This window comes from Cervus canadensis, chromosome 17, assembly GCF_019320065.1.
Source record: "Cervus canadensis isolate Bull #8, Minnesota chromosome 17, ASM1932006v1, whole genome shotgun sequence".
NCBI classification, from domain to species: domain Eukaryota; kingdom Metazoa; phylum Chordata; class Mammalia; order Artiodactyla; family Cervidae; genus Cervus; species Cervus canadensis.
In genome coordinates, this window is record NC_057402.1 from 11,023,374 (window position 1) to 11,035,645 (window position 12,272).

Consider the following 12,272-nt stretch of genomic DNA (forward strand, 5'->3'; position numbering starts at 1 on the left):
AGTTCCCATCTGAAGAGCAACAAACTGAGGCTCAAAGAGGAGACTATCTTCTCAGGGTCAAAACTGAGTGGCAGGACTGGGAACAGGCTCGGCTTCCTGTTCTGGATTGGTGCTCATTCTTACAGAGTTTCTGCCTTACACCCAACACCTACAGGGCTCGGTAGGTGCCCTGCACCCTGCCTGGTGAACAAGAACACAGCACGGACACTTATTGAAGGTCACTACATCTCAACTTTATTTCTTATGATTCTTTGAAGAATTTGGGGAGGCAGGGGACTTGTCATTTGGGAGACTGACATCCTGATGCCCTGGAGGGTCACCTCCAGAATGGGAGCCACTTTCCATTTCAGTACTGGGTCCTCCTGGAGGAGCTGGAGGAATTCCACAACAAGGCCCCCAGAAGTGCCCCAGCAGATCCCAGGAGGATGTTGGATGGTGTGGAGAGTCCAGTTGCCCCTGGGGGAGAGGAGAAGGTTAGAGCACAAGAGGACATGCAGGCCCAGCAGCCCCCGGCAAGACTGTGGGTGTCAGAGACCCCAGGACTGACTGGAGGCCCTAGACCCCGACACCCCACCCCTGTTTCCTCCTCTACTTCTGAGACCCCGGGATATCTGCTAGGGGAGGGGCTGCTGCACATGGCTGCTCAAAGAGGAGACATGAACTCTGATGGTCAGTCCATCAGCGACAGGACAGACCCTCTGAGAAATGATAGGCTGCCCCTCCCTCCACTGCACTCGGCTGGGCCCAGGGAGGAGTGGGCACCTAACCAGGTTTTGTAGGGCTGATGAGGAATGCAGGCCTCCTGAGCGACACACCCCTCATCCCGCCACCCCACACCCAACCAAAAGAGGGAACAGTGACCAGGTCACAAAGGACCAGGGGGACACTGAGGACCACGAAGCTGGAAGAAGCCTGTTTGCTTCTTTAGCATCTGGATCAATCTTAGGCTGATTTGTTACCCCTCCCCCACTTCCTCCTGGGGAGACACTTACCCTTGGACTGGAGATTGGAGACCAGGCTGCCAGAGGGAACTCTGCCCCCATTGGCTCTGGCAGTTGATGACATCATATTGGCCGCGACGGAGGAGCGAGAGATTCCTGTTCTGGTGAAGCCCATGGTGTCCAGCAACTCAGGCACAGCCCTCATGGCCATGACTGTAAGGGCAGAGACATTCAGGGCTAGCTGCGGGGGACAGGCTCCCCAGACCTCCCTGACACCTTCCTGGGGGTTAAGGTGAGGGGTCCTCTTCACTCTCCTCAGACCACAGGGCCAGAGGCCAGGGAAGGCTGTAGGTATGGACACAACTGGATGGACGCCCACCCTGACACCCCATCCTCCTCCAAGAACCTGGAACCCAGGCCTGCTCATGACTCTGGTTGCCTGTGACCCTGGAAGCTTCAGCAGTCCTCCCTGGGCTTTAGTTCGCCCTTAATGAAATAAAGTTGAAACAAGCAGGGGTCTTCAAATGCCCCCTTTTGGTGGGAAACTGGTATCTTTTATGCAACCTCAGGCCCACAGTATGAGGACAGAACTGCTCTTCTGAAAAGGTGCCGGGTGGAAGCTTCTGACCTCTGCCCTGAGGCCACCGGTCAGCATCCCCCCAGGGTCCCTACAGCTCCAGATGGTGCAGGCATAGAACCTTCTGCAACCAGGAACCTTCTGTGTCTGCACCATCCACACAGTGAACACATGTGGCCACTGAGCACTTGAGACTGTGGCTGGTATGACAGAAATGTTTCATTTTCTTTAATTTTGGCCACCGTGTGGGAGGACCCTGGCCAGAGGCCCAGCAGGAAACCGCTAGGCTTGCTGGATGACTAGAGGGTTGTAGGCAGAGCAGTTCTGAGGAATCCACACAACTCAGGTCACACATTCCTTACAGTCATTTGGAAGGGCCCCTGGCACTGCTTTCTGGGGAGCAGTCATGGGTTCAGACAGATCTACCAAGTTGCCTGGATCCCACAGTTTGCACTTGGGAGAAGCTGAGATTGGAAGTGGGTGTTATGAATGGGTTTCCTTCAGTTCCTTCTTAGCTAGGTTCTTGTTACCTCAAGAATTCTACCTCTGTTCCCTGTCCACCCCACCCCTACCCACCCAGGTCTTGGGGCTGAAGGCAATCTTGGACTTGGTCAAGGACGGGTGCTCCCAGGAGCCCAGGGACAGGGGCAGATGCGGCCTTGAGCTTCTTCCCGAAGAGACTTACCTCCTCCAATCACAGCAGCCGCAGTCATGCCTGGAGACAGAAAGAACCCCCGTGAGTGCCCAGCACTGGCCTGCCCCTGGGTCTCTGCTGCTGTCCCAGTGGGAAGGGTTCCCTAGAGTTGGGAGGGATCATAGGAGACAGCAGCCCTGGGTGGCTCTCTCTGCTTTTACAGAGAAGTCTGATTTTGCAGGAATCAGAGGAGGATGGACAAGAGTCCAGAGCTCTGTGATGCTCCAGATAGGGAGAGGAACCTGCCTTGAAAAGTTTTCATGCTGCTCTTTGAACTTAACACATTTTGGTATCATTAAAAAAAAAAATCAAGAAAAGCATGCTACTTTTTTGCAATGGAATAAATTTGACTGTTCTGTCTGTTCATCTTCCAGACACCCTATGCCCATCCCAGGCTACAGCTGGAGTGGAAGCCCCCCATCCTCCAGGGCTCAGCCTACTTGTGACTTTCTGCAGGAAGCACCCCTTATTCCCCCATTAAAAGGTACCATGCTTCCTCTGCATGTTCTGCCTTGTGGCTGGAGCCCCTGACCACACTCGACAGAGCATGCCTGTACCACACTGAGTTGCTTAGAGCGCTCGGGTCTGGCAGGGGCTAGGGATTTTGGACAGCTGGGACAGTTTCAGAGATTTCAGGATCTGCGAGAATGAGCTCAGATAGCTCCCCATGAAAAAGAGTCTTGGTCCCAGGCAAGGGAGAGAAATTGCAAAAGCAGGCTCCATCCCTCAGTCATTTCTGGAAGGTTGTAGCTCCTGGCTCACCAGCATCTCTCTCCATCAGGACCCCTGACTTGTCTTGAGGGTTTCCGTTTCTGCACAGACGATGTTTTCAACAAACTGATCTTACAGTTCTCACCTCCTCACTTCCAAGGATCTTGGCTCCTATGCCACACACACCCAAGGTCATACCCGAGGCCACGGGTTCCCAACCCCGATACTGGTCCCTGGCCTGTTAGGAGCCCAGTCGCACAGCAGGGGTTGAGCGGCAGGTGAGCCACTGAAGCTTCGTCTGTATTTACAGCCGCTCCCCCAGCTCGTATTAACACTTGAGCTCCACCTCCTGTCAGATCAGCAGCAGCATTAGATTCTCACAGGAGCTTGAACCCTTCTGTGAACTGTGCTTGTGATGGATTGATGTTGCCTACTCCTTATGAGAGTCTAATGCCTGATGCTCTGAGTTGCAGCTGAGGTGGGGTGTGGCTGCAAATACAGATGATCACTAATAGAAAGGTTCGACTGCACAGGGACCATAGTAAATGAATAGCTTACTGACTCATATCAAAACCCTTCTAGTGGGTGGCAAGTGACAATTAAGCTGCGTCTGGTGGCAGGCTTTAAGTCAGAATCCGACACTTATTTTAGTCCCCACATGTCCCACTCACTATTTTATTTACCACTTCCATCCTTGCCTCTTTCCTGCACTGTGCACTTGTCTTAGTCACGGTTTTGGTAAGCCCACAAGCTAACCCTTGACAAAATAAGTAAAAAAAATAAAACAAAATAAAAAGCAAACATTGCTGAAGGGTTTCTTTGAAAATGGAGAAAGACCCAATGATGAGACTGAAAAAGACTCTAAGATGGACAGTGAAGAGAAAGCTACATTTAAAAGAAAATACCAAGAGTGCTATTTAAAATACAAGCTCATTGCAGCAGGTGATTCACATTCTCCAAGCCTGTTTTGTATAGTACGTAGCGACCAGCTAATCAACGAAGTTTTGAAACCTTTAAAACTGCTTTACCACATGGAGACCAAGCACCCTGCATTAAAAGACAAGCCTTTTGGGTTTTTCAAAATAAAAAAAAAAAATGTGAACATGAAGAACAGAAGCAATTACTGAAGGCCTTCACTTTATCAAATGTATGTGCACTGAGAACATCATTCTTAGTGATTAACCACATTGCTAAATCTAAGAAACTCTTTACTGTTGGTGAAGAGTTGATCCTGCCTATTGCTCAGGTCATTTGTCATCAACTTTTAGGAGGTGCTGAAGTTCAAAATCTGGCATGTGTTCCTCTTTCTACTAGCACCATAACTAGATGAACTGATGAAACAGCAGACATATTGAGGCCAATTGTTAGAAAGGATTAATTGTGGTATGCAATCCAGGTTGGTGAATCTACCAATGTTGACCACAAGGCAACTTTACTTGTTTTTGTGCAATATATTTTTCAGGAGGATGTGCACAAGGATGTGTTATGTGCACTTTTCTTGCCAACCAACACCACAGCCGCAAAACTATTCAAGTCTCTGAATGACCAATATCAGGAAACCTGAACTGGTCATTTTGTGTTGGTATGTGCACGGATGGAGTGGCTGCCATGACTGGATGGTATTCTGGTTTTCACTATACTGGTCAAAGTGGTCACCTCTGAATGTGAGTCTACACACTGTCATCCATGGACAAATGCTGGCCAGCTGAAAAATGTCACCTGAACTTAATGTTTTGCAGGAAGTGATGAAAAGTATCAACCGCATTAAAGTATGTGCCCTTAACTCACGTCTGTTCATGCAGCTCTGTGAGGAAATGGATGCAGAGCACAAATGTCTTCTCTTATACACAGAAATGAGACAGCTCTCTAAAGGTAAATCACTGGCCAGCAGTTTTGAGTTGTGAGAGCTGCTTCCAGGGATTTCTTTTAGAAAAACAGTCACCACTGGCAGCATATTTCATATTTTAGAAGGTGTCAAAAAACATCCTTACTTGTGTGACATATTCAACTTGCTCAATGAACTCAGTCTGACACTTCAGGGGAGAATGACAACTGTTCAAGTCACCAGGTAAAGTGGCTGCATTTAGAGCCAAGCTGGCATTATGCAGGCGATGAATGAACACTGGGAATTTTGACATGTTTCAAATATCAGCAGAGATTTAGAAAGAGACTCAGTCAGGGTCGTCTTTCTCCCAACTGGTGCATGATTCACTTATTTCAGCTTTCAAAAGAGTTTGAGCATTACTTCTCAACTGCAAAAGACCCCTGAACTGGGAAGGAATGGATCCCTGACCCATTTGTAAATAAGCCAGGTGAATTGACTTTGTGCCTGCTAGAAGAGAATCAACTGCTTGAGATCACAAATAACAGTGGCCTTGAAAGTATGTGTGAGATGACTTCAAATCTCCATATGTTCTAAATTAAAATCAAGGCAGAATAGCTTGAGATTGCCACAAAAGCACTGAAAAGCCTGCTTCTCTTTCTCACATCCTATCTTTGTGAAGCAGGGTTTTCTGCAGTAACAGTAACCAAAGGGAGCTGACAGGGTAGACTGGATGTAAGTAAGACACTTCAGGTGTCTTTGTCTCCTGTCACCCTCAGATGGGACCATCTAGTCGCAGGAAAACATGCTCAGGGCTCCCATTGATTCTGCATTATGGTGAGTTGTATAATTATTTCACCACATATCACAATCCAATAATAATATAAATAAAGTGCATGATAAATAAATGCGCTTGAATCATCCCCAAACCATCCTCCCCCTCCCTGCCCGTGGAAAAAGTATCTTCCCTGAAATGGGTCCTGGCACCAAAAAGGCTGGGGACTCGTGCCCTTGCTCACCACTATGGGAACAACTACCCATGTGTGCTAGTTCAATCTCAGTTAATTCCAATGAAATAAAACTTAAAACTCAGTTCCTGAATTGCATGGACCACTTCTCAAGTGCTCAATAGTTGCATCTGGCTAGTGGTGGTTCACCATACTGGATCACACAGGAAACACACTTACCATCACAGAAAGCATTACGGGAGAGTGCTGCCCTAGACCCGGTCACCAACAAAAAAATCCCTCTCTCTATGATCAATGACCAGCGCTCCCGTGGAGACTCTCACCTCCTCCTTTTACAGATTCTGACTCTAACACAGCCTTCACCATTTCATCAAACACAATGAGATTTTTCAGTCTCTGTCTAGGCAAACCCCAGCGATACTGTCGATCGGGTTACAGATCACCAAAGTAAAGGAAATATCATGTGAACTTTTTGGTTTTCAGTGCATATAAAAGTCATGTCTATATATAAGTGACATTTATGTGTAACTAGACTATACCCTAGTCTGCCAAGGGTGTGATAGCCTTGTGTCTAAAAAGACAATGTGTACATCTTAATTTAAAAATACTTCATTGCTAAAAATGTGAACCTCCACCTGCCAACTCTAAGTTGCTACAAATCTTCAACTTATAACAGCGCATGCCCATATTAGTTTCCTGAGGCTGCAGTAAGGAATTACCATGAACTGTGCTAATTCTCTCATGTTTTCTCCCAGTCAGAGATCCAAGATCACGGTGTAAACAGAGCCAGGGTTTCTCTGAAGGCTCTGAGGATCCTTCCTTATCTCTCTAGCATTGTTGTCTAGCTGTTGGTGACAATCTCTGGCTTGTGGCTGCATCTCTCCAACCTGTTTCTGGCTCTACCACTGCCATCCTAGTCACCATCACCTCTTGTTGCCCAAGACCAGGGATGGGGACAATACAGAGGATGTTGGCTGCTGGGTGCAGGGAAGAAGAATGAAGGTATTAAACCCCCTCCTTGCCCCCTGTGGCCCATGTTAAAGTCCACCTCTTCCATGAGCATGAAGGGGTCCCTGCATGATCAGGCCTCTGCTTCTATCCTAGGAAATCAATAGGAGCCACCTCCCTGCCTCCTGATGTTCAGCCTTTTGCCTGCCAAATCCAGGCACATTGTTAAGGACTCTGCCGTCCAACACAGCTTCCAGAACCTGCCCTGAGCACACGTTCCCAGTCTTCCTCGGCCACTTCACCTACAGACCCTCAAGGGTGAATTAGCTGTGCTCCTGCTGCCACAAAATTTCCCACAAGGCAGTATGGTTCTCTGAAATCTCTGCTGGATTTTGAGCTCTTTCAGGTCAAGGGCCAAGCCTCATTCTCTGCTGCCTTCTCCTGTGCCAGGCACAGGCTTGGGATCAAGGAGGCACCGAAGGAGGAGTTCAGAGAAAGAAGTACTAATCCGAAGTGCACCTTTGGGTATCCTAAGTCGTGCTATGGTCTGAATGTTTGTGTCCCCAGTAAATGATATATTGGAACTTAATGCCCAATATGATGATGTTAGGAGGTGGCCCTATGGGAGCTGATTAAGACTTGCAGGCAGAGCCCTCCTGGTTGAGATCAATTTCCTTATAAAAGAAATCCAAGAGAGTTCCTCTTTTCCTCCCAACATGGGAGGTTAATGCAAAAAGATGGTTGTTCTAAGTCGTGAGCTCTCATCACACGCGGAGTCCACTGGTGCCTAGATCATGATTCCCCAGACTCCAGAACTGTGGAAAATAAGTTTCTGTTCTTTTTTTAAGCCATCCAATTTACAGCATTTTGTTACAGCAGCCGTAATTCACCAAGATGGCACAATCAACAGAGTGAAAAGGGAACCTACAGAATGGTAGAAAATATTGGCAAAACATGTATCTGTTTAGAGGTTCATATTCAGGATATAGTATAAACAATTCCTCCAACAACAGAAAACTTGATTTAAAATAATTTGATTTAAAAACGGGCAAATGTGGAGCACAACTGGAGGAAGCCCACAGGCAGCAGTGAAGACGCAGCGACAAAAAAATAAAGAAAAATGTGGGCAAAGAATCAGAACGGACATTTCCCTAAAGACGGACAAATGGCCAACAAGAATAGAAAAATATACTTAATGTCAGTAACCATTAGGAAATTCAAAACTGCAACGAGATATCAGTCCACACCCATCAGGAAAGCCACTATATAAAAAAAACAAAAACGGAAAACAACAAGTGTTGGTTAGGGCGTGGAGAAACTGGAACATTTGTGCACTGTTGGCAGGAATGTAAAATGGTGCAGCAAACATGGAAAACAGTGTGACGGTTCCTGAAAAAATTAAAAATAGAAAACCATATAAACCAGCAATCCCATTTCTGGATGTAGATCCAAAGAAATTGAAAACAGCATCTTGAAGAGATATTTGCACCCCACGTTCATAGCAGCAGTAATCACAGTTGCCAAGAGGAAGCAAACTAAGTGTCGATCAGCAGATGAATGGATCATTACCACGTGGTATAGATACCCGAGAAGATATCATTCAACTTTAAATAGGAACTTCTGACATATGAGGAACCTTGGAACCTTATGCTAACTAAAATAAACATGTCAGAAAATAACAGATGCTGTATGATTCCACTCACATGGAAATTAGATTAGATTAGTTGAGCAAAGAGACAGACGGAACTGTGGTTGCCAGGAAGTGGCAGGAGGAAAACAGTAGTTAATGTTTAATTGAGTTTCAGTATGAGGAGATGAAAAGAGTTCTGAAGATTGGAGGCACAGTAATATGAATATGGTTAACACTGTTCAAGAGCCGACTCACTGGAAAAGACCCTGATGCTGTGAAAGATTGAGGGCAGGAGGAGAAGGGGGTGACAGAGGATGAGATGGTTGACTGGCATTACCAACCCAATGGACATGAGTTTGAGCAAACTCCGGGAGATAGTGAAGGACAGTGAAGCCTGGCATGCTGCAGTCCATGGGATTGCAGAGTCAGACACGACTTAGTGACTGAACAACAAAAAACAACAATTCAGTGTATGCTAACAAACAGTTGTGTTTGTTAGTCACTCAGTCCAGTTCACTCTTTCTGACTGCATGAATCGTAGCCCGACAGGCTCCTCTGCCCATGGAATTCTCCAGGCAGAAATAATGGAGTGGGCAGCCACTTCCTTCTTCAGGGGATCTTCCCAACCCATGGATCAAACCCAGGTCTCCCGCACTGCAGACAGATTATTTGACATATGAGCCACCAGGGAAGCCCAGTTGTTTTGGTAAATTTCATGCTATGTGTATTCTGAAATGACTTTTAAAAATCTCTATGACTTTTGCTGCTGTGGCCCTAGGCTGGCCCCACATTAGAGGTGAGACTGCTTTCGGAGGGTGTGTTCTGGGAGGACATTAGTGACCAGGCCCTGGGGCACCAAGGGAGGAGCGCAAATGGGGAAATGAAACTTACCTGCCTTGGTTGCGGTGGGGTAACAGGGCAGGCATGGGCAGTGAAATTTAACCAGGAAAGCGTCATGCCCGAGCCTGTGCCAGGTGGCTGTCGGGCATCTAACCTGTGCAGCACCTCTGCCCCACCTAATTGGAGGTGACCTGGTTCTGAGAGACCCGTAAGAGTGAGCTCATCCTACCCCTATGCTTAAAAACAAACCTATGAAGGCCCAGAGAGGGCAAGTGACTAGGCTGGGTCACTCAGCAAGTCAGAGGCAGAATTAAATCCTGAAGTATGGTTCCTCTGATTCTAGAGCATCATTTATTTCTTCTCCTGTATACACTGTAGCTTTTTTCTGACAGTGTGTTGGAGAGATTCCATCAGGAAGACTGTTCTGACACTGACAATTTAGCAGGTTGAGCTGAGAAATGGTTGTGGGATGAGGATCTGTATGTAGACTGGTGCTCAGAGACCCATTACCTGCATAATGGTAGAAATTGCTGTCTTCCGACTGGGGTGGATCTCTGGGGTAGGAGCCAGAGCCATCTGCACCCTGATGTGGCCTCTGTGGTGGCTTCCAAAGAGAAGAGCCATCAGAGGCCTGATTGCTTGACTGGGAAGGTTCTTCTTCCTCTGGAAGAAAGAAATAATGGGGGAGCACACAGCGGGGCAGGCAGCTGTGGGACCAGACCCCACACAGCACCCTCCACCCTTTCCTGAAGCTCCCAGGATCTCTGATGCAGGGAGGGGACCTCAGAGGAAGCTGAGCCGAGAGGTGTCAAGGGTGCTTGGAGGTGAACCAGGGAGAAGACAGAGAGAGGGAGGCCCAGCACCAGTGGAGAGCTGGGGTTCCTGACTGCACAGAGCAGGAGGCTGAGGACCAGGGGGGAAGAGACTTGATGGGGCCCAGAGCACCAGGGGTGCTCACTAGGGGTTGCAGTACCAGGACAGAACCCAGACCCCCTCTGCCCACATCCAGGAACCCCAAGCTCTGGGCCACCCCATCCTCGGGAGCTTTCCCAAGGGCACTCACCTTCCGACAGTAATTCTCGCAGGAGGTGGCCCAAAGCACCGCCTTCCCCGCTCTCTATGGCTTTAGCTGACATCCTGGAGGCAGGGTGGGAACACTAGTTGTGGAGCCAAGGACACCGCTGTCTTTCTGAGAAACAGAGTGTGGAGTTAAAACTGCTCTGCCTGATTCAGGGCTTCCCTGATAACTCAGCTGGTAAAGAATCCTCCCGCAATGCAGGAGACCTGGGTTCCATTCCTGGGTTAGGAAGATCCCCTGGAGGAGAGAAAGGCTAGACACTCCAGTATGCTGGCCTGGAGAATTCCATGGACTGTATAGTCCATGGGAAGAGTCACAAAGAGTCGGACATAACTGAATGACTTTCAGGGGGACACCTATCTGACGTTCCAGCCCTGCCCTCTGTCCCATTGAAGCCTGAGTCACTTCCAGCCCACCCCCTGAATCTGCTCAGACCACAGTTTTAAAGTTAATAATGACTTTGCTTGGCTCCCTGATCTCCAGAGTCCTGGCCACCTCTAATACCCCATCTCTGTCCCCTGCTCACTGTCCACCTGGTTGAAGTCTCAGGGCTTCATAGTAACCCAGCCCATGACAAGACCAGAGGTTCCCAACATCTCATGGTAAAGGTTGACTCAAGCCCCCTCCCCACATTCCGCTCTGGTCACAGGGACAGCAGTCCTGATGGAAGTGGAGAGGGAGGCTGAGAGTGGAGGCCCTTTGCTCCTCCCCTCCCCATCTCCCAGGCCCCCACTTACCCTGCTTAATAGTTGTTGGGGATCGAAGAGTAGTGTGTGAAAGGCTGCATGTAGTGAGGCTGTTGAGAACTCCACCCAGCTAAATAGTCCCTCCCTGGGTGACGTCTAACCCCAAGAGTCCAAGGAGGAGGTGAGTCACCCTCATCCCAGACTTGGTGCCAGGGAGACCTCACCTTTGCATGCTAATGGGAGGACGCGGGGCGGGGCTTCTGAAGGAGCACTGCTTTCCCTCTCAGATTCCCCTTCTTGGAATCTTTATAAAACTCACCTGCAATTCTTGTGAACTTTCTTTTCCCCGCCCTCCACGATTTGCGAGTTTACAGGACAAACCATTTTTCCTTGGCTGACAAATGGCACAGAGCCCTAATCTCATATCTGTAATAACTGAGGAGGCAGTGTGGGTTGATGGTCAAGAGCACCATCTCTGACCAGTGCCTGGGGAGGAGTCTGTAGTTGTGACTAAGTGAGTGAATTCCCCTTGGTGTGCCTTACTTTGGTGACACATTGGCATTCACAGGATAGGTGGTATTACTACATGCACTTCTTTTTGTCCCTTGACGTGTGGAAGTATTAGTCATTCCGTCATGTCCGACTCTTTGTGACCCCAAGACTGTACCCTGCCAGGCTCCTCTGTCCATGAAACTCTCCAGGTAAGAGTACTGGAGTGGGTACCCTATTTCCAGGGGATCTGCCTGACACAGGAATGAACCAGTGTCTCCTGCATTGCAGGCAGATTCTTTACCAGCTGAGCTACCAGGGAAGCACCTGAAGACTTTTACATATGTATATATATGCCTTATGCAAATATTATATATTATTATATGTATATATATTTTGCTTATTTCACATTATCTGCTAAAAGGCAATGACCAAATTATTTCCCTTTAAGAAAGAATAATGAATTAGTTCTTTTACCCTTAATTTTTTTTTTAATTATTTTGGCTATGCAAAACAGGACCCAGTGCAGGTCCAGCTGCTTCCAAAGCGAGGTCTTAGAATGGCTTTTATTTGCTCCCTCCTAATGCTTGCCCCTTCCCCTGCCCATCTCACGCCTACCCGGCCTTGAGACTTGAGGGTCACCCTGGAACAGACTAGGCTTAGTCTGTGCTGAGTCCCAGCGCACAGCACCAGGTGGGAGATTAAGAATTGATGAGAGTCAGTTCTTCTCATCAAGTGGCCAAAGTTTTGGACCTTCGGCTTCAGCATCAGTCCTTCCAATGAATATTCAGGACTGATTTCCTTCAGGATTGACTGGTTTGGTCTCCTTGCTGTCCAAGGGACTCTCAAAAGTCCTCTCCAACACCCAGCTCCAAAGCATCAATTCTT

At 48.1% G+C, this 12,272-nt stretch overlaps 1 protein-coding gene across 1 annotated transcript; it reads right to left on the minus strand.

The window, feature by feature from the left end:
* Positions 1-211: 211 nt before the first annotated feature.
* Positions 212-10,978, minus strand: LOC122454843 (interferon alpha-inducible protein 27-like protein 2). The gene is made up of 6 exons (XM_043489479.1): positions 10,947-10,978; positions 10,195-10,320; positions 9,642-9,794; positions 2,204-2,233; positions 993-1,154; positions 212-456 (listed from the first exon to the last, which is right to left on the minus strand). The coding sequence occupies exons 2-6, from the start codon at positions 10,265-10,267 to the stop codon at positions 347-349; spliced, it is 528 nt and encodes a 175-aa protein (XP_043345414.1). The 5' UTR covers positions 10,268-10,320; positions 10,947-10,978; the 3' UTR covers positions 212-346.
* Between the last annotated feature and the right edge of the window lie 1,294 nt (positions 10,979-12,272).

Bases quoted from the DNA above. Each gene is read 5' to 3' on its own strand.
- LOC122454843 (XM_043489479.1), bottom strand. From the start codon at position 10,267: ATGTCAGCTAAAGCCATAGAGAGCGGGGAAGGCGGTGCTTTGGGCCAC. The intron at 1,155-2,203 runs GTAAGTCTCTTC...CTGCCCTTACAG, and splicing joins GGCTGCTGTGATTGGAGGAG to TCATGGCCATGAGGGCTGTG. The intron at 457-992 runs GTAAGTGTCTCC...CCTCTCCCCCAG, and splicing joins CTCCAATCTCCAGTCCAAGG to GGGCAACTGGACTCTCCACA.